Below are 19726 nucleotides of genomic sequence, written 5' to 3'. Positions count from 1 at the left end.
AGAATGCCATATTTACTATGAAACAAAATAAGGAAGTCTAATTTCAATTGTTCAAAACACACAAAACTTAAAAATAGTTTAGTTAGGAGTGTCAGCTGTTTGACAATTCAAATGCTAAACATTTCTCGCGATTTGATAGATTTTTTTTATGAATTTATTAAGATTAAACCTATATAGCAAGTTATATTACCATTGATGGTAATTTTTTAAATAGGCGGCAAAGTGTGACCGCATTCGCTCGATGGAACAGGGTTTTTGTTGCAGAGCACAACGGCCCCACTACCAGGCACAAATTCACAAATACCACCTCACGATCGTTGGATTTGCAAACAAAATTCGTGAATAAGGACTGACAAATTGCCAGGAAGCGTTTCGCCCTGTTCCACGATGTCGGACAGCCCAGTGGCCGCATCAGCGTCCGCGTCCTCGCCCGCCAAGTCGAGTCTCAGCGACCTGCGACAGTTTCGCATCAACAAGAGTGCCTCCTCTGTCGCCGCAGGTCCTGCGAAAACTGGTACTTTTGAAGAGCTGAAATTCCCACTGGTGTTTGGTGAATTAAATGCCTGTTTTCAGAGCGTGTGCCCGGCAAGAAACGCATCCAGGTGATGGCGGACAGTGACAGTGACGGAAACGACTCTCAGACGCCCAAGAAGACCAAGCTGGAGCTGACCGTCAAGGAGAAAGAGGAGCGCTACATGGCAGCCGCCAAGATTTCGCCACAGTTTGACACAATGGTATGTGTTCCAACGTCCAAGATAAAAAATGGGGGGAAAGGCGGGGAAGCGCGCGTCCATGCGTCTGTTTTTGCGGAACATGGCGATTCGGTTCGGGCCCGGCGTTGCGAACAGCTGTCGGTTGGCCAGGGGCGTCGCTGACGGGGGTGCGAACATCCCTATACCCTCGTGTATAAAAATTCCTTACTTATGTACCTGTTTTACCATTTCTAAGTAACAGCACTACTTTCTTTAAAAAATTGGCCTTTACGTTGAAAGGTTAAGTCCCATTGTTTTTTTAATATAATTTTGAAATTTTTTCTGTTATAATAATTTAAATTCACAAATTTGTAGTTAAAAAATATTTATTTTACAAAAATTAAATTAATTTGTCGGTAATATTTCCATTGATTTTTGAGTTTATAATATAAACATTTTCAATTTGGGTGATATACAAAGTTTTATTTGCTTAACAATTTGACAGATTTTTAATTTAAATTTAAAAGAAATTAAAGGTTTCATAGTACAAATCCATATTCTGAAAATAAATAGATATTCAACTGTAACAAAGTTATAAAGGTTTTTAGTAGGAAAAAGCAATTTTTGAATTTTTTACACACCTTTTAATATTTAACACAAAAAGCGAATTAAATGTAGATTCAAATTTGTTCATAGGCTATTCAAGAGTCACTATCCCGCACTAATTGGGATGTGGCCGCCTCTGTGCGTTACCTACGGGAAAACTGCAAGCCCAAGGGCCAGAATGGCCCGCTGGTCAAGGCCAAGCTAAAGCCCAGCTCAAATGGGACCAGCGGAACCTCCCAAGGCCACTTCTCAGATAACGACCACTCGGACGACGAGGATGTGAAGCAGTCCAAGGATCAGGTGTACGACAGCGATGACAGCGACACCGAGATGTCCACCAAGATGACAGGACAGCGCAAAAAGGTGTTCCAGTTCATGAACGAGGCCACACTCATTGAGCTACAGTCTGTTAAGACGCTGTCCGAAAAGAAAGCATTAGCCATCCTAGAAGTGCGGCCTTTTAGTGATTGGGCCGGGCTACGCAGAAAGCTGGAGAGCATCAGGATGTCGGGTGATCTCCTGAACTACGCCCAAGAGTTGATCAACAAACAGAACACGGTGGCCACCATTCTGAGTAAGTGCAACAACATGGTGTCCCGTTTGGAGAAAGCCATTTCCAATGGTGCCGGCATTGTGGAGCAACCTAAGCTCCTTACCACCGAGTAAGTGCTATCCAGTTTACTCCTTGATTGTACTTTATATAAGTTACTTTCTTCGCTGCCAGCTTACAGCTGGCTGACTACCAGATAATTGGTCTCAACTGGCTCACGGTGATGCACAAACAGGAAATGAATGGCATTTTGGCGGATGAAATGGGTCTGGGCAAGACAATTCAAGTGATTGCATTTCTGGCTTACCTCAAGGAGAATGGTCTCAGCCAGGCGGCCCACTTGATTGTGGTTCCTTCGTCCACGCTGGACAATTGGGAGGCGGAGATCAGCCGCTGGTGCCCCAAACTGGTGGTGGAAAAGTATCACGGCTCGCAGGACGAACGGCGGAGAATGCGCGGCCGTTTTGCTAAAGATGGCTTTACTGGCTTCGATGTTCTTTTGACCACGTGAGTGCTTCAAATGTCACGGAGATTCTAAGCTATAAACTCTACTCACATTTTAATAGTTACCACATTGTTGGATCCACGCCAGAGGAGAGGAAAATGTTCCGTGTTTGCAAGTTGGACTACGTCATCTTCGATGAAGCCCACATGTTGAAGAACATGACCACGCAACGCTATGCCAACCTTATAACTATCAATGCCAGGATGCGCATCCTTCTCACCGGAACTCCGCTGCAGAACAATTTGCTCGAGCTGATCTCCCTGTTGTGTTTCGTGATGCCCAAGTTCTTTGCCAAGAGCATAGAGGACATAAAATCATTGTTCGTCAAGGTGGGAATTACAAAGTAAAAAGCAAACAACATAACTAATCACATTCTCTTTGCAGAAGGGCAAAAGTGATGGCGACCAGGAGGAGGTGTCTCAATTCCAGGAAACACAGATCCAGAGAGCCAAGCGCATCATGAAACCATTTGTACTCAGACGCCTTAAAAAAGATGTCCTTAAGAACTTGCCGAAGAAGCTAAGTCTTGTGGTATGTACGAATGTTTAAGGACAAGCCTTTTAATGAAGAAATAAATTCGATATTTTAATTGCAGGAAAAAGTACCCATGAGCACCCAACAAAAGCACTATTATAAGGAAGTGGTTGAGTATTATTCCAACAACAAGGGTGAGGTTTGCAGTAGCAGTGATCGGGCTGGCATAGCGATCATGATGGAAATGCGACGCATTGCCAACCATCCGCTTTTATGCCGTCACTATTTTACCGACGAGATTCTGCGAGGATTTGCCAAGCGCCTGGCAAGTGCCAGTTCCTACAAGAAGACCAACGAGCAATACATCTTTGAAGAGCTGGCCGTTATGTCGGATTTTCAGGTCTATCAGATGTGCAACAAGCATGTGAGTTCCTGCCAGAGTGTAAGCTAATTGAAAATAGCTAAATTGCTACGTTTTCCAGGAGTTTTACGACGTGAAAATACCCGACAAGTTGATCTGCGATTCCGGGAAGTTTGCATACCTAGATACACTACTTCCGAAGTTGAAGGAAGAGGGACATCGTGTTCTGCTCTTCAGTCAGTTCACCATGATGCTGGACATTGTGGAGGAGTATCTGCGGGTACGAAAGTTCGGTTTCTGCCGCCTGGACGGAGCGACCGCCGTAAATGTGCGCCAGGACTTGATCACCGACTTCAATGGGGACGACAGCATTTTCGTGTTCCTGCTCTCCACCAAAGCCGGTGGCGTTGGCATCAACCTGACGGCTGCCGACACCTGCATCATTCACGACATCGACTTCAATCCGTACAACGATAAGCAGGCCGAGGATCGGTGTCACCGCATGGGACAGCAGCGTCCGGTGACCATTTATCGACTCATATCCGAGAGTACCATCGAGGAGGGCATCCTGATGGCCGCCGAAGAGAAGCTAAAGCTAGAAAAGGACATTACGTCCAATGAGAAGGGCGAGGTGCATGAGCAGCGGTGTGTGGTCAAGCTGCTGACCACAGCCCTTGGATTGGACAAGGATCAGGAGGAGCAGTTAAACAACTCTCTGAACAACTCCATAGCCTCGCCCGCCAAGTAGGCATCCTCGTTGTCGTCGTTCTCCTTCTCGTCCTTGTCCCCACCTCCGTATTTATTCTCGCCAGCATTGGAACAAGATGGCCTGAGCCTCCAACCGCTGCCTAATTGTGTTGAAATCTTTTGAGTAATTTTACCGATCAATATTGTATTTATACCCATATTTTACTTGAACTTGTGTGCAAGGAACGTGAGAAGTGGCGAGGGTTAGCCAAAAGTGGATCATAAATTGAGTTAGAATTTTATCAGCGATAGGATGTCATCTGTTTTCCCTAGTATCAAAAACATTTCCACGACGAACCAAGGCAGACAAGTTTACTTTCTTGTTTAATTGATTTGTCATCTTGCATAGTTGTCCCTTCTGTAAGCGTTTATGTATCGAATTGAAACTCTTGTTATAAGGATAAAGAACATTTGTGTACGAAGGCGATCTTGTTATATGTTTCTATTTGCTGTTCGGGTAACTCGACAACCCTCAGTGGGATGTGATGGCTCTCGCATTTTCCCACCACTTTAGTTCGTTTGTGTGCTGCAAAGAGAACCGAAGAATCGAACCGAAAACCGAGAGAGCACAACTGTTTGGAAGAGCTTTCGGCTGCGATCGCGACGGGGCGATTCATCAAGTCTTTAGTCTTCAACTGATCGCTCGCGCCGATGATTTAATTTTTAAGTTAAAGCCTGCGCCCAGTGTAGCAGCCAGCAGCGTTACTCACATCCTCACATACGTGCGAAAATACATGCCTACATAATACGGCGTACATCGATAAATAGATATACCCCGCAGATATAGTGTCTCGATCGAACAGCAACGAACCCATGAAAACCTGAAGTAAAACTAAAACCCGAGACGTCGCAGCTCCGAGTTCTATAATTTAATAGTAATTATTTAATCGAATCCCAAACCCGATCCTTTATATTTTCCTATAAAACGATTTGGGAGCTGAGTCCGCACCGCCATTATGTGATTCATGCCGTGTACATAAGTTTCCTCCCCGAATTCTTTCTTGAGTTCTATTTAAAAATAGACAAACAGTTTGCGAGCGGAAATCATATTGCCGCGGCGGTCACTGAAATGCTAAATAAATCAGACCAATAATATGAAATAGAGTATATATTTTTTTTTGTCTTGTTTTTGCCCCATCCGTTGTTATTGTTTTTGACTGGCGGAAACGGAAGCAAACGCCAACTGCATGTAGGTTTATAGATATATCTACATAGTGCTGCGATACAGTCATCATTCGCAGCACTGTCATATACTATAAATATAGATGCGGCGGCACATGTGAACAATTTTTGGCAATTGCCAAAGTATACGGCGCACAAGTCGGGGGAAAACAAACAGCGCGTGCAGGCTAAACATGAAACAAATATAAATATAAATAAGAATTAATAATCCCCCTACTTTGGCGATGTATGCGTGTAGTGAGCGTATGTGTTAGTTGTGAGTAATCCGAACAATAAAACTATTTAGCGAGCGATCTGCATTAAGAGAGAGTGAAAAATCACACAAAAAGAAAACGAACGAAAATAAAGCGAACAAAAACTAAACGGAATTGTAATTGTAATTGTATTAATTGACGAGCACAACGAGCCGAGAACAAGCAGCACAAAGCGACAAACCAAAAATAGACGATACCAACGGTGCGTATACTTAACGAGACACCCGCTCATTGACTCATCGCGCCCTCTCGCTCGCACAGCAGCCACAACAACAGCACTACAATCAATTGTGATCACTGTGCGTATACGTATGCGTGTATCTGTGTATCTGTGTGCCTGTGCATTTGTATCTGTATCTGGAAGCCCGCAAATCCATAACCATCTAGTATTCCTGCCCATTCGGAATATTGGGGCGTGGAGGGTCGCTTTGAAATATTAATTATTTTTTGGCACCGCTTATGGCTCGACTTGGCGCATGCCAAGCATTATTAAACGAGACACGAAAGAGCGTATCTACGAAGTAGATAAATATCTTTATACGAACAACTAAGCTGCAGCACCACTAGCAATCGAATCGACGAATAGCAACGCACAAACAAACAAACCCATCTATATACTTTATATAGAGAGAGATAAACAAAGCTCAAGCAGCAGCAACAACGAAACAATTTGGAAGAAACACTTTTGCACTAAAAGGTGAGTATCCACATCCACTGGCTGATTCATAAATCCATGCCCAGCTCAAGCCGAACACTCTGTTTGCTAATCTTGGAATAGACTGTCGAGCAATTAACGAGGCAAGTTCACATAGTTGAGGCTGTAGTCATTTACGGTCGAACTACCTTATGTGGGACTCTTCTTGGCCTTAAGTCCTAAGGAATTAAACAAAACTTTAAGTGTTTTACAAAAATATTATTAATACTTTTAAATCAAAAGACAGAATTTAAATATGTAAATTATTATGTTTTTAAATACCAACTACAATTAGCTGCCTATTTACAAGCAACAAAACATTTTGTAGTATTTGATGAAATCATAAAAGAAAAAACTTAATATTTTAGTTAGTTAGTTTCAAAAGTTTCAAGTCTAAGAGGTACAACTGTACCAAGTGGTGTGTATCTTTCGCGAAGAATCGCTCCGGATTCCTTGTGGGTCGCTGAAAAAGAATTACTCGGAGGCTGATGTCATGATCGGAGACGAAGTGCTCCAGCCAGAGGCCCCCGAAGCCAGATGCAACTCCTACGCTCGTCCACAAAGCCGGTTGCTCGAAGAGATCAAGTAGTAGTGTGCCTCCCTCTCGAATCTTGGGCAAACAGTTTTTGTGTATCTTTACTTGATATATGAGTAGGTGAACGGGTTATGGGTTTGGCTCAGGGCTAAAGTTTTGGTTTCTCACACACAGATACTTTTTATTGCATTGCAGACCCAGCAATCTGAATCTGCAAAAAGGGAAACATATCCCTCACATCGTATTAAGAAGAGAACTCAACTCGACAGAGGAAGTAAGGAAAAGAAGGAACGGAAACCAACTATTGTGATATGTACAAATTTACTCAAATACTGAAGCCGCATATATAGAAGTTTATTCCACGGAATCCCAATTGTAAACCGATTAACCGGAGGACAATCCACCAAAGATTAGGCTTTCATCTTCAATTAAGTTTACCCAATTAGAGCAGAGGCAGTACTCGAAAGTACTCGCGAGATGGCCGAGAAAGTCGAACAAGCCCAGGCCAGTCTGAATGGCCAACAGAATGATCCGCGAAAGGTGCGCAAGTCACCTGAATTTCAGCCCATGATGCCCGGCGTTATCTCCCGGGAACGCAGCTTTGTGCGCACCTCGAATCAACAGGTGAGTTGTCGCCACCGTATACCGTATCGTATCGATAACCAAAAGTTACCATATTTCCGTATGCGATTTCAGAATATCAACAAACGACGAAGTCTGGCTTTCAATGTACCTGGCAATCAGACGGGACAGATGAGGGGCAAACCCGCCATGGATATATACAGGCCGCCAAGTGAGTTGTTTTAGTCATTCCCTAGAAATTCTCCTCTTCGCTTGGCTGCTTGGCGGGGTGCTCCGTGCTGTAGAATCACAATTGTCAGCTGTATTGGCTTTCGATCGACTTTATTTCTCTGATAGTTTTTAAATACGCATTTTGTGATCATCGTGATTTGATCTCATAAATCTGATAAATAAGTTGTAGATGAATGCATTTAACTCAGGAAGGTGACTACGCTACTTAACTACCAATAATATATATCCAATTTTGGATACTACAAAGTGAATTCATAATGCTGTTTTGGGATGCTGATATATGGTAGAACAAGAGGCCTAAATTTATAATCAACGAAAACGGAAGCTTATTTCGGCAAGCCGAAGTTTTAATACCCTTTCAGGCTTTGTTGAAATTGCTAAAATTGCAAAAGTAGCGAGAAGAATAACAAAAGTGTAACAATTATTCCTATGGAAGCTATAAGATATAGACGTCTGATCGGTACGTCCCTTAACCCAGATTAAGGTATGCATAAAAAAAAAAGATTTGGAAAGATTTTTCTCAATAGCTTATATACTGCGAGAAATATCCTGAAAAACATCCAATTTGTATCGATTTCCCCCCATTATTCCTATGGAAGCTATAAGATATAGACGTCTGATCGGTACGTCCTTTTACCCTGATCAAGGACGCATTTAAAAATAAGATTTGGAAAGATTCATGTCAATAGCTTTATACTGCGCGAAATATCTTCAATTCTTGCAAGTTATATCCAATTGTCCCTATATAGGATATAGACGTCCGATCGGGGCACTTTTCAAATTTTATCTGTGAAAGTTAAAAGTAAAAGTTTCAAATCGCTATCTTTTAAACTAAGCTCGCAAACGGTATTGAAACAGACAGACAGACGGACATGGCTATATCAACTGCCCTATTAATCCTGATCATAATCTTCTGACCAAAATTATAGTATCCTCTGCAAGGGTATACAAATTAACACTCCAAGACTTGTAGCATAATTTTTGATCTTATCTCAGTTGAGGATGACTTTCAGCCAGCTCAGCTTTGGTTGCTCTGTTTTGTTCGCTTCAAGCTTATCAGTTTCAACGATTACTTACTGAGACCACATTTTTCTTTTGATTCTTTTCATATCTCTGTCTCATACCCTGTCCATTCCGCCCCGCCCCCCTCCACACAATGTTGTCCTGTCCCCCAACCTCATCACATACACTCTTGGGCACCTCGACCCACCCCACCCCCCAAAAAAAAAAAAAAAAAACACACACCTTAATGACTCTGTCTCAGATGTGCGCGGAGAGCTGGCCGCTCCAGCCGTTGGTGGCGGCGGCGGTGGTGATGGTGATGGTGGTGATGGTGGTGCAAGTGGTGCCAATGCCAACAGGCTGAACGTCAATGCCCAGGAGTTCACAATGACCAGCAGCTCCGGGGCACCGGCCGAGGCACTCAGCAATCGGTAAAGCAAAGTCTTTTAATGCCATTGTTTACCCCTCTTCCCGTCTCCTTGCAGAGCTAAACTACAGTATACAACATTCTTCCAGTTCGTCGCTGATCTTTCCGCCCACCAATGGACCCGGAGTTGTTCCGTCTATGGGTCAGTACGGGAACGTGAATCGTCGCCAGGCCGGACTCTCCCTCGGCAGCATGCCGGGATTGAAGGCCAACCAGCATCGCTCGATCTTGGTGACGCATCCAATCAGTGCCAGTTCCCTCGGCGGACAGCTGCCGCTCATGAACTCGCCCTCCAGTGGCAATATACTGCACGTAAGCGCTACTCAAAGTTTATAAAACGAACCGTTAAAATTTAAATTTTAAATTTAACAATGTCTAAAAAATATTTGGATAAAAATGTCAAATAAAAGGCGAATCATAACATAAATTCTATTGCAATTAAAATACTCAAAGTTAATAACCAAACAAATCGCATTAAAACATTAAATATAACAATGTCTTAAAAATAGTTGGATAAAGCTGCCAAATAAAATGCGATTCATAAATACCATTGCCATTAAAGTAGTATTTATGAGTAGTTCATAACTTATTTAATGCTTACTTAAAATAGTAATATAGTGCATGATAAAAAAATACCACTTTAAATAAATAAATAGTATTGAAATTAAAGTAGTATTAACAAGTACTGCATAACTTATTTAGTGCTTACATAAAATAGTTATATAGCTGATGATAAAAAAAAGTCCAACTTTGAAATTACTTTAGCCTTTATGAAATCTTTTAAAACAAAATTTTGATATTGGTTGAATTAAAATTGTCAATTATCGTATAAAACAACATTGTTTAATCATTTAAAATAGATTCATTAATAAATAAATTGTTCTCACAAAGAACTCAGATTTAACTTTATCTTATATTTTTTAAAATGTATTTTATTTTTATCAAAACTAAACAGTTTTCTAATTTCATTGCAGACCACAAACCGTGTAAAGTTTGCTCCCGAGCCCAGAGGTCACAAAGTGGCCAACCATAATCAGTTTGGCCAGCTGAACAACAACAACTATGGACAGCCCTACCAAGCAAATCTGAATGGAATCGATCCGTACATGAATGGAAATTCGCTGCAACGCTCCAAATCTTTGTCGTCGGCGGATGCCCTGACTAGGGGCATGGCCGGATTGGGTTTGGGTTTGGGCAACGAGGTGGCCGACATTGGACAGTTCACGCCAGAGATCCAGGCGCTGATTGAGACGGCTCTGGAGGATCCGAACAAACTGAACTCGCGCTGCCTGATGGAACTCACTTCGCAGTTCATCAAGCGAGCGGTGGAGAGTCGCCGCTTCGCCCTGCCAATCTCACGGCTGTGTCTGAACATCATCGCCCGGGAACAGAAGGAGACGTTTCTGGAGGCACTGCTCAACACATGCCGCCAGTGGTACCAGGAGCGCGAAAAGGTAAGTGACTTTGCATAATATAATATATAAATAAATGAAGCATTGCATTAATATTTGTACCAATTTTACTAGCTGCTATTTGCCATCCAGGGAATGAAGTCGCCATCCCGGGTGCGTTTCACCGCCTTCATGGCCTTCCTCACGGAGATGTTTTGCCAACTGAAGCGCCGGCAGCTACAACTGCGCACCACCCACCACGAGGGCACTCCTCCGCCATTGGTGCTGCTTAGTTTGCTGTCCAAGTGCTGCGAGGATTGCGTGCGCCCACCCATAAGATCTCTTTCAGAGGTGCCTTTGGATTTTATTGTTTATTGTATTTTGATTGGCTGACTGGTAACAAAATGTACTTACAGATCGAGTGCCTGTTCTATGTGCTTACCTGCATTGGCCAGGACATGGAGCAGCAGTTGCCCCAGCAGCTGGAGTTGCTCATGGGTCTTGTGCGCGATGCCTTCCTCAATGCCGGAGAATCGGCGGCGTCCATTCGGCGCACTCTTCTGCAGCTCATCGAGCTCAAGGCCTCCCACTGGCAGCTGCCTGGCAATACGGTCCTCTACTACACCCACACTAACAATTAGGCCCGGAAAACGGGCAAGTAACCCGAACTGAGCCGAGAACTGGGACCAAGACGGGATTCGAGCACTGTGCAATCATCGAGACACCATCAGATTCTGTTGTCGCATTGCATTTAGGGCCTGGATAACTTCTGTTCTATAATATCTTATCGTACTCTTACCTAGGCATAAGCAATATTTATTTCGCCGGCAGCAGCAATAGAGAGAAACTAACCCGAGACTTGCACACCACACACACACACACACACCAAGCCCAGTACCAAATGAGATCGACCGATTCGATTCGGTATCTTCGGACTCCGCTTTAATCTAAGGCTCAACTTTTATGTGAATCCATATATTTATGTGTAATAAAACACAGCTAGTCAAAATGTGGACAAATCGTTTTTTTCTGCAGCCGATTTGTGTGTACTACAAGAAACTACTTTTACTTTTCTCTCTCCGCAAAGAAAAATCTAAAACGGTGAACTATCGAAAAAATTTATTTTCATAACGAACAAGCTAGTGTAAAGACAAAATATATTCTATTTCAAATGCACAAATCTTATCTTTTATTTATGCTGCTTAATTACAGACCTGTTTTGAACTTATGTATTTTAGGTATTTCCAATACAATGACCTACAATTTTTAAAAATATCAAAAACAAATTGGCAGATTTGTGAAAAATATTGTTGCTTTTTGAGTAAATAAATTGTCGTTTTCTTAAGGCCAAATTAAAAACTTTTAACCAATTTAAAACTTGTTAGGTCTTTGTACAGTAAATATATTATAAAACACTCACTTAAGTTTGAAGTTTATTGGTTCAATTTCTTGATGAGTTATGATGTCAGCAATTTTGATAAATGTCGTTTCAAGAAAAACGCGTTTAAAGAATCAAATGAAGCTGTTTGTACCTTTGAGCGACCTCCCTTTAAACCGCTGTCGCTCATAAACTATTTAAAATTCCTATTTGCCGCTTTTACTGGATAAAAAAAATTAATTTTTTTAAAGTGACAATTTTGAAATTTTCTTGCGTCCCAACTCAGCCACGGAATCTGCCCAAAAATATTCTAATTAATTAAATAATCCTAATTCCTAATTTGGCTCTTAAGATTACCTTATAATATAGTTTCGTAATTTTACATCACTTGAGTTGTTACATGAGTGTTGTCAAAAATCGAAATGTATAATTGCAGAAATGTAGAATGTTAACAGAGGGTATATAAGGTATTTTGCTAACATCGATCCAAGTTCTCAACCAGTCAACCCTATCTCCGAACCAGGGCTGTGTCCGCGGTGCAGGGTAAAAAATAGTACGTTTCGAGAGTTTTGGTGCACATTAATACGCAAGTGACTCGGCCATTTCGTTTTTGTCTTCACCCCAATAAAGTTGATAGACCTACAAGTAAGATTTTGCGAGTGTAATTTTAAGGGAATTAATTGGTGTAAAAGTGAAGTAAATATGCTGTTGCACAGCCTGAGCCCTCCGAAATGTTATTACCTTATTTAAAGATGGAAATTAAACGTGATGGAGTGTATTTTCAAAAAAATCAATTCTTGCTCTGTGGGCACCACGTGTTCCAAAATGGCGACGGGAGTACAAGTTTTAAAGGCGAATGATGAATACCTTAAATACCTTTTGCGGTTTCCACCAGAAGGCTGCGGCCTAAAGATGGGCTAAGGCGTCTGACTTCGAACAGTGACAACTGGGGATTGGGGATCGGTGATTGGCCAAAAAATTCAAATGCAAAACTAACCTATTTTATGGTGACTTCTTTCAGAATGGCGGACGCAGCTCCAGCCCGTAGTGGATTCCGTGGCGGATTTGGCTCTCGTGGTGGTCGTGGTGGACGCGGTCGTGGCCGTGGACGCGGCGCCCGCGGACGTGGCGGCAAGGAGGACTCCAAGGAGTGGGTGCCAGTCACCAAACTGGGACGCCTGGTGCGCGAGGGAAAGATCAAGTCCTTGGAGGAGATCTACCTGTACTCGTTGCCCATCAAAGAGTTCGAGATCATCGACTTCTTCCTGGGCTCCTCGCTGAAGGACGAAGTGCTGAAGATCATGCCCGTCCAGAAGCAGACGCGTGCCGGTCAGCGCACCCGTTTCAAGGCCTTCGTCGCCATCGGCGACAACAACGGCCACATCGGCCTGGGTGTCAAGTGCAGCAAGGAAGTGGCCACCGCCATCCGCGGAGCCATCATCTTGGCCAAGCTGTCCGTGGTGCCCGTGCGCCGTGGCTACTGGGGCAACAAGATCGGCAAGCCCCACACCGTGCCCTGCAAGGTCACCGGCAAGTGCGGCTCCGTCTCCGTGCGCCTCATCCCCGCCCCCCGTGGTACCGGCATCGTCTCGGCCCCCGTGCCCAAGAAGCTGCTGACCATGGCTGGCATTGAGGATTGCTACACCTCGGCCCGTGGCTCCACTGGAACCCTTGGAAACTTCGCCAAGGCCACCTATGCCGCCATCGCCAAGACGTACGCCTACTTGACCCCCGATCTGTGGAAGGAGATGCCCCTGGGCTCCACCCCCTACCATGCCTACTCGGACTTCCTGTCCAAGCCCACTCCTCGTCTGCACGCCGAAGCTTAAATGACCACCGTCGAGGCCAAGCAATCCAGAGTTTTTGAATAAAGTCATTAACCTCTAATATAAATGCTTACTCTTTGTTATTAATATGGGACTTTGACAAAAGCTTAATTTTCTTGTTTTCATTAAAATGTAAATGGAATGTGCTTGTCCAAGTATTTTGTATGTTCTCTCAAAAATGCTGTTTCTAATTTGTGTACCTTTGCTAAGCTTAAGAAGTTTTTAACGCAGCTATGGAGATATTCATTCTGTGAATCCGCTTAGACATATGTATCTTTGAATACCAATTTGATTGTCTCAATTTTAAAGTCTATTCTCCCATAATATTTGCATTTGTCAATCACTTAAACTACTATGAAAACCCAGCCCACCCTTCAAATAATTTAAAACTCGTATGCGGCTTAAGTTAAATTTATATTTAAAACATTACACTTAGGATATATGACCCAAAACTGTCTACGCCTTCACTCCGTACGCCTCCGGCATCCTTTCGATGGCGTACTTGTGCGCCGCCACGTACATGATGGGCACACCCGGAATCTTGCGGATGCGGTTCTTCAGGTCCTTGTCGTTGGTGGCCACGATGTAACACTTGTGCTGGCGCACACGCTCCACCAGGCAGTCGTCCGCGTAGGTGCCCTTGTGCAGGCAGGGCAAGCGCTCGAACCGCGGATCGGAGATGATGCGCAGGGCCAGCTTGTACTTGTTGCCCAGCTTCTCCAGCTCGGCGCGCACGCAGTCAGAGATGTAGGGTATGCACTTGGCGTACAGGCAGTCCATCATTCCCTGCACGATGTCCAGTTTGTTCTTGATGCTGAAATTGATGAAGTTCGTGTCCAGGACGATGTGGTACGGTGGTCCCAGCTGCGTATTGTACTGGAAGAACAAGGCGGAGCTCTGCTGGGTGGCCTCGTGCAGCTTCACCTTGTGCGGATCCTCGGGCTTCTTTCTCTTTACCCGAATCTTATCCTTGATGCGGGCATCCGTGGGCTTCATCAGGCGTTTCAGTTGCGCATTGCGCTGCTTCTTCACCTTCTGCGTTTTCTTGTGCTTTCCCTGTAATATAAGAATAGGTATTAGGACTCGAAAACAAAAGTATCCAAAAGGATAGTTACCATTGTGAGGTTTAATTTCTGAAAAATGTAAACAATTTAAACACACGTGCGGTAATTATTTTGGAGATCAGCTGGGAACAGCGATGGTCTGATTTGGCCTTATCGATACCCATCGATAACAAGTAAATATCGTTTAAAATCAATAAATTGTATTTGGCTGAACAGCATAAATTAAAAGTATGTATACTAGAATTGAGTATTATTTATTAAGTTGGGTTTAGTTTATTGGACTTTATTTTGAACATTCGTTTTGATTTAAACATAGATGATTTAATAAGACCATCGCTCTATCGACTACATATAGTTAGTTGTTACATGTAGTTCTGTTGTTAATAATTATACCTTTTTTTTATTAAATAAAAAATATACATATGTTAATATTGTGACAACAACGACATTATATAAATGGTTTAATTAACTTAACATTATTTAAAGCAAACTATTGTTTTTAAGCAGGAAACAATAATAATGATAACATAATAAATATATAAGAAAAATTAATTTCAGTGTTTTTCCGATACGATATTTACATGGTTGCATGTCAACCTATCGATAGTTCGCCGCCATTTTTATATATACTTTTCCTTCCACGTGCATATACGGATGTCGTTCACTTTTATCAAAAACTCAAAGGAAATGGTAAGTCCGCTCGAGAGCTCTAAGATTTTTAACTAAAATAAATTCAAAGTGATTTAAATAAAAGCAAGTGTTATGCCTCAAAGTGATGAAACTGATGACGAGACTGAAGGGACATTTTCTCGACTTTGCATTGTATCTTTCAGTGTATTGTTGAACTATATTTGTTCATTTAAGATGAATCGGCAATCTGATGGCATTCCACATTTAAACTATTTTGTTAACTAAACTTTGGCTATAATGTGTGCTAATGATTATCTCTTTCTTACAGTGACAAATAGTGGAAGGCGTGACCAGTTGGTTAAATTGAATTTAATAGTGCCATGTGCACATGAGACACCTCGGGACAGCATGTGAGGTCTTTGAGACTCCTCGGGCCATGAGCCCTCAAGAGCAGTCATTATGCATTACACACACACAAAGAAGTGCGAGCATGTTATAGTATGTGACACTTCTGATGTTAGAGGTAAGATATATTTTATTAATTAATTATTATTAGTTAGTGCTGTTGTGATGAGCTTTTACACAGACCTGTACCAAGATCTAGACTCGTGTGGAAAATTGTAAACTGACAGATAAAGAAAAGAATATTTAAATATTACAACTTACGAATGTTAATTAATTAATCATGTTTCTTTTGTTATAGGCAAGTCCGATGCCATGATGTCTGGTTTCTTATAGTTGAGAAAACGAAAAAGGTAAGCATAAAGTATAACCAGCAGAATCTCAAGTGATGATCTTTTACACAGACCTGTACTGAGTTTAAAACCCATGCGGAAAGTTGTAAACTGATTTCATATAGGACCCATATATTTTTTCGTATTACAATTTTTGGCGCTTATACTTACAGTGCAATTATTTTACTTTCAGTTTTTACCGGCCGGATTGAGGTTATGTGGAATTCTGGTTGCATCGAGCACATGGACATTCCTCAGAAAGGTAATTTATTTAACCCTTAATACATATTTGTGCACTTAAATGCCACTATAGTAAAATGTTCTGATGATTACTTCAAATACCTTTTGCGGTTTCCACCAGAAGGCTTCGGCCTAAAGATGGTTTTTGGCGTCTGACAAAAACATTTACCAGAATTTCTGAGTTCAACCTTATTTCTTGCAAGTACTAATAATAATTCTCTTATTTTCAGAATATCTAAGGCAAACGGCACTTGAACTATCAAGATTGACTAGAGTTGTTAACTTTAACATTATTTAAAAGGTAATATATTACAAAGTGGTTTTTTTTTTTGGAAAGCGATTAAATGATGATTACCTTAAACACCTTTTGCGGTTTCCACCAGAAAGCTTCGGCTTAAGGATGGTCTAAGGCGTCTGATCGCTTCTTTTAAGAAATGCGTTTTCTACCTAATTAGTTAAAAAATGCTAAAATTTTAATTTACTTTTATTTCAGGTTGACGACCAGAGACGTCTATTCAAACAATTTGTTGAATAGCTTGCCTACACTTTGAAATAAATAAAATAATGCTTATACTTGTATATATCTGAATTATAAATTTTTGATTTATGGAGGGGTTGTGGCTTGTATGGAAACCAAGTGTTTCTTAAATAATACATTTTGTGGCGCTTAGTTAAAAAAACAAAACATTTTTAAACTGTTGATGTAACTAAAATGTCTGTAGATGTTTTTTTTACGGGATGTAACCCATAAACTATTTTTTCACCATAGTTTGGTTTAGGGAGCACTTAGCGAAAGTAAGCTAATAAAAAAATAAACAATGCCATTTAAAGAGATTTTGTTGAAGGTAACAAATAAAGTTTTTAGTTTGACGTTTTTTAAAATGGTGAAAATGTATATGCATACATAAATAATTTGTAAAGGGTTTAAATTAAAATATAATACATTCAAATTTACGCGCCCAACTTTCATCCCTATTGAACACCCCCAACTTCCGATACCGATAACATGGAAAATGAGACGCGCCGGTTTAATCAAACCGCTGTTGCGTATAAATAAGAACAAATCACGAGTCTGGACAGAAAACTACGCAACCCAAGTGGACACAAACTTGGCCGAGTGTTCGCTGGACCCCAAGGAGTACGTGGACTTCAAGCGGCAACTGCGGCAGCTCAACTTGCCCCACAAAGATGGGCACACGTGCTTGCAGCTGGAGTGCCGCCTGTGCGAACGCAACAGGCAGCCGGCGACAAACGCCCAGAAAGGCGTGGACCAAGGGCTCTTGGCTTACGTAAACAAGCGGACGGGTGAGTATACCTAGTAGTAATTCTAAGCAAATCCATTATTATTATCCTTTGTCCCATCAGGAGCCGTCATATGCCCCAGTTGCGATGTGAAAACCTCACTGGCCAATGCCTTATTGGCCTATCAGTTGCCAACGCCGGTTGGCTATAGGCGCCCCCCGCAAAGTCAGCCTCATTATGAATCCCGATTTCCCCATCTCGTCGATGTGGCCGCCGAAGCCTGCGAAGCTCTAGGCATCAAGGGCTTGAAGGAGGACCAACTAAATGCCATTGGAGCACAATGGGAACCGGAGCAGCAGCTGCTCCACTTCAGATTACGCAATGCCGCGCAACAAGTTGTGGGCGAGAAGGTATTGCATGTGGCCGATCGCCGGGAGGAGACCTTCCAGGGCAGTTCGACCTCAGGACTGCTCATCCATGGCGGTGGGAACAAGTCCAAGGCAGTTCTAGTCAGCAATCTACTGGACTTTATCGTCCTCGCCACGCAGAACATCGAGTCGCGTAAGTAATATCTAATTAAATTTTAGGTAACAAATATCTATTTTAAGCAGCTTTTCAAATTTAAAAATAATATGTTTACTTACCCATCTCATAGGATAACACCAGTGTACACCAGTGTACAGTGTAGCAGCTATGATACAAATAGTCTTTACATCCACTTCTTAGTGCATTTACAAATTGTTTATATCCATTCGCTCTTCAGATTGCACAGTTTGCCTGCCTTACGAGTTGAAGACGCTGCCGCAGGAGTGCCTTCCTGGCCTGGAGCGCTTCAAGGAGCTAGTGTTTTGGCTGCACTACGATGCCAGTCACAGCTGGGATGCAGCGCGCGCATTTGCACTAAAGATGGACGAAAAGCGGTGTCTGCTGATCCGACCAACTGAAACAGAACCGGCGCCACACCTGGCACTCCGTCGTCGCCTCAATCTGCGCCACATCCTGGCCAAAGCGACGCCAGTGCGGCACAAGGCCATCACCACGTTTGGAGCGATGCGGAATGACATCCTCAGCGAGTTGCAGAACATCGAGAAGGTGAATGGCGTGAAGTGGAAGCGCTTTCCGGTTCTGAACAAGCTGCTCAAGGGCCATCGGAGGGGTGAGTTGACCATCCTAACTGGACCCACGGGCAGCGGAAAGACGACCTTCATGAGCGAGTACTCCCTCGACCTAGCCATGCAGGGTGTAAGCACGCTGTGGGGATCCTTCGAGATTCGCAACACCCGGCTAGCGGCCACCCTGCTGCGCCAGTATGTGGGTTACCCGTTGGACGATCGGCTGCAGGAGTTTAACCACTGGGCTGGGGAGTTCGAGCGGCTGCCGCTCTACTTCATGACCTTCCACGGGCAGCAGCCGCTTAAGCCGGTGCTGGAGGCCATCGAGCATGCATCCTATGTGCACGACGTGATGCACGTGATCATCGACAACCTGCAGTTCATGATGGGCGTGTCCTCGCATCGGGGCGACAAGTTCTGGGAGCAGGACTCCATAATAGCAGCCTTTCGCGCCTTCGCAACCAAGCACAACGTGCACGTGACGCTGGTCATGCATCCGCGCAAGGAGCGGCAGGAGGACGAGTTGACCACCAGTTCGGTTTTCGGAACCGCGAAGGCCACTCAAGAGGCGGACAACGTGCTGATCATCCAGGACAAAAGGCTGACGTCTGTGAGGGGCAAAAAGTATCTGCAGATAGCCAAGAATCGATATTCCGGTGACCTGGGCATCATGCCGCTGGAATTCGAAAAGGATGCATTGAGCTACTCCTCCCAGGCCCAGAGTGCCAAGCGAAAGCGGGAAAAGACGCCCTCCGAGACTTGACTAGTTTAGGCATTTGTTGTACTATACGATATAATTATTCTGTTGTCTATGGCTAGGCTAGGCTTAAGTGAATCCCCCAATAGACCGCATCACGTTGAGCTCTGCTTGTAGTTCTTGGTGTTCATGATCTTCTTGCCGCACATGGCGCAGATGGCCTTTTTGTAGGCACACGCCTGGCAATAGTGGGCGCCCATCTGATGCACTTTCTGCCGGCAGATCCTGAAATGGGAAAAAACTAGGTTTTAAGATGTTTTTGGTGGCTTTTCGAGGAGCTCTTCTCACCGGCAAGGCGCCAAAGCTGTGCCTATCGGATTGTATCGTTCGCGGGCCGAGGATAATGCCTTGTTTTCGTTGATTTTTCGCCCCCCAGCGGGAGCTGTGCTTGTTCTCCAGGGATTTGGGGCCGAAACTTTGGACAACTTGGCCTCGCACTTCTCACAAACCATTTTTCTTATCAATCTTGTTTTTTATTTACGTTTACGAAAGCAGTGTTACCCCAAGCTG

General features: G+C 43.2%; 6 protein-coding genes, 1 long non-coding RNA gene and 1 other non-coding gene across 9 annotated transcripts; 6 read left to right on the top strand and 2 right to left on the bottom strand.

Moving 5' to 3' along the window:
- The first annotated feature begins 256 nt into the window (after positions 1-256).
- LOC108141875 (SWI/SNF-related matrix-associated actin-dependent regulator of chromatin subfamily A containing DEAD/H box 1 homolog) lies at positions 257-4357 on the top strand. Its single transcript, XM_017265479.2, has 8 exons — positions 257-514; positions 574-734; positions 1389-1960; positions 2023-2355; positions 2415-2682; positions 2738-2884; positions 2949-3251; positions 3310-4357. The coding sequence occupies exons 1-8, from the start codon at positions 388-390 to the stop codon at positions 3934-3936; spliced, it is 2538 nt and encodes an 845-aa protein (XP_017120968.1). The 5' UTR covers positions 257-387; the 3' UTR covers positions 3937-4357.
- Positions 4358-4554: 197 nt separating this feature from the next.
- LOC108141876 lies at positions 4555-11242 on the top strand. 2 transcript variants are annotated; one of them, XM_017265480.2, is made up of 9 exons: positions 4555-4810; positions 5404-6068; positions 6796-7224; positions 7297-7393; positions 8678-8846; positions 8932-9154; positions 9817-10296; positions 10369-10584; positions 10650-11242. In XM_017265480.2, exons 3-9 carry the CDS (start codon positions 7078-7080, stop codon positions 10872-10874), a joined length of 1557 nt encoding a protein of 518 aa, XP_017120969.1. In that variant the 5' UTR covers positions 4555-4810; positions 5404-6068; positions 6796-7077; the 3' UTR covers positions 10875-11242. The 2 variants fall into 2 exon arrangements, with proteins under 2 accessions (XP_017120969.1, XP_017120970.1); XM_017265481.2 differs by lacking the exon at positions 8678-8846 and having other exon boundaries at positions 4556-4810; positions 8901-9154.
- A 922-nt stretch (positions 11243-12164) lies between these two features.
- Positions 12165-13504, top strand: LOC108142020 (40S ribosomal protein S2). Its single transcript, XM_017265695.1, has 2 exons — positions 12165-12256; positions 12633-13504. Exon 2 carries the CDS (start codon positions 12634-12636, stop codon positions 13438-13440), a length of 807 nt encoding a protein of 268 aa, XP_017121184.1. The 5' UTR covers positions 12165-12256; position 12633; the 3' UTR covers positions 13441-13504.
- Positions 13505-13832: 328 nt separating this feature from the next.
- LOC108142021 (rRNA-processing protein FCF1 homolog) lies at positions 13833-14658 on the bottom strand. Its single transcript, XM_017265696.2, has 2 exons — positions 14553-14658; positions 13833-14493 (listed from the first exon to the last, which is right to left on the bottom strand). The coding sequence occupies exons 1-2, from the start codon at positions 14553-14555 to the stop codon at positions 13894-13896; spliced, it is 603 nt and encodes a 200-aa protein (XP_017121185.1). The 5' UTR covers positions 14556-14658; the 3' UTR covers positions 13833-13893.
- Positions 14659-15114: 456 nt separating this feature from the next.
- Positions 15115-16684, top strand: LOC108141736. The gene is made up of 6 exons (XR_001774252.2): positions 15115-15191; positions 15460-15654; positions 15835-15886; positions 16059-16127; positions 16336-16406; positions 16599-16684. It is a non-coding gene; the product is annotated as an uncharacterized LOC108141736 (long non-coding RNA).
- LOC121467915 lies at positions 15268-15384 on the top strand. The gene has a single exon (XR_005977940.1). It is a non-coding gene; the product is annotated as a small nucleolar RNA Z5 (small nucleolar RNA).
- Positions 16685-17087: 403 nt separating the features above from the next.
- Positions 17088-19320, top strand: LOC108142098 (twinkle protein, mitochondrial). The gene is made up of 3 exons (XM_017265793.2): positions 17088-17410; positions 17471-17908; positions 18111-19320. The coding sequence occupies exons 1-3, from the start codon at positions 17119-17121 to the stop codon at positions 19220-19222; spliced, it is 1842 nt and encodes a 613-aa protein (XP_017121282.1). The 5' UTR covers positions 17088-17118; the 3' UTR covers positions 19223-19320.
- Positions 19235-19718, bottom strand: LOC108142100 (cysteine-rich PDZ-binding protein). The gene is made up of 2 exons (XM_017265794.1): positions 19505-19718; positions 19235-19441 (listed from the first exon to the last, which is right to left on the bottom strand). The coding sequence occupies exons 1-2, from the start codon at positions 19666-19668 to the stop codon at positions 19312-19314; spliced, it is 294 nt and encodes a 97-aa protein (XP_017121283.1). The 5' UTR covers positions 19669-19718; the 3' UTR covers positions 19235-19311.
- Between the last annotated feature and the right edge of the window lie 8 nt (positions 19719-19726).

This window comes from Drosophila elegans, unplaced genomic scaffold, assembly GCF_018152505.1.
Source record: "Drosophila elegans isolate 14027-0461.03 unplaced genomic scaffold, ASM1815250v1 contig_814, whole genome shotgun sequence".
Taxonomy (NCBI): domain Eukaryota; kingdom Metazoa; phylum Arthropoda; class Insecta; order Diptera; family Drosophilidae; genus Drosophila; species Drosophila elegans.
This window is presented reverse-complemented; position numbering and strand designations above follow the sequence as displayed.

Coding starts and splice junctions, on each gene's coding strand:
- LOC108141875 (XM_017265479.2), top strand. CDS start 388: ATGTCGGACAGCCCAGTGGCCGCATCAGCGTCCGCGTCCTCGCCCGCC. Junction 2,356..2,414: donor TTCGATGTTCTTTTGACCAC/GTGAGTGCTTCA, acceptor ACATTTTAATAG/TTACCACATTGTTGGATCCA. Junction 2,885..2,948: donor CGAAGAAGCTAAGTCTTGTG/GTATGTACGAAT, acceptor TTTTAATTGCAG/GAAAAAGTACCCATGAGCAC.
- LOC108141876 (XM_017265480.2), top strand. CDS start 7,078: ATGGCCGAGAAAGTCGAACAAGCCCAGGCCAGTCTGAATGGCCAACAG. Junction 7,225..7,296: donor TGCGCACCTCGAATCAACAG/GTGAGTTGTCGC, acceptor ATGCGATTTCAG/AATATCAACAAACGACGAAG. Junction 8,847..8,931: donor GCCGAGGCACTCAGCAATCG/GTAAAGCAAAGT, acceptor ACATTCTTCCAG/TTCGTCGCTGATCTTTCCGC.
- LOC108142020 (XM_017265695.1), top strand. CDS start 12,634: ATGGCGGACGCAGCTCCAGCCCGTAGTGGATTCCGTGGCGGATTTGGC.
- LOC108142098 (XM_017265793.2), top strand. CDS start 17,119: ATGAGACGCGCCGGTTTAATCAAACCGCTGTTGCGTATAAATAAGAAC. Junction 17,411..17,470: donor TTACGTAAACAAGCGGACGG/GTGAGTATACCT, acceptor TTGTCCCATCAG/GAGCCGTCATATGCCCCAGT. Junction 17,909..18,110: donor CACGCAGAACATCGAGTCGC/GTAAGTAATATC, acceptor TTCGCTCTTCAG/ATTGCACAGTTTGCCTGCCT.
- LOC108142100 (XM_017265794.1), bottom strand. CDS start 19,668: ATGGTTTGTGAGAAGTGCGAGGCCAAGTTGTCCAAAGTTTCGGCCCCA. Junction 19,442..19,504: donor ACAGCTTTGGCGCCTTGCCG/GTGAGAAGAGCT, acceptor TTCCCATTTCAG/GATCTGCCGGCAGAAAGTGC.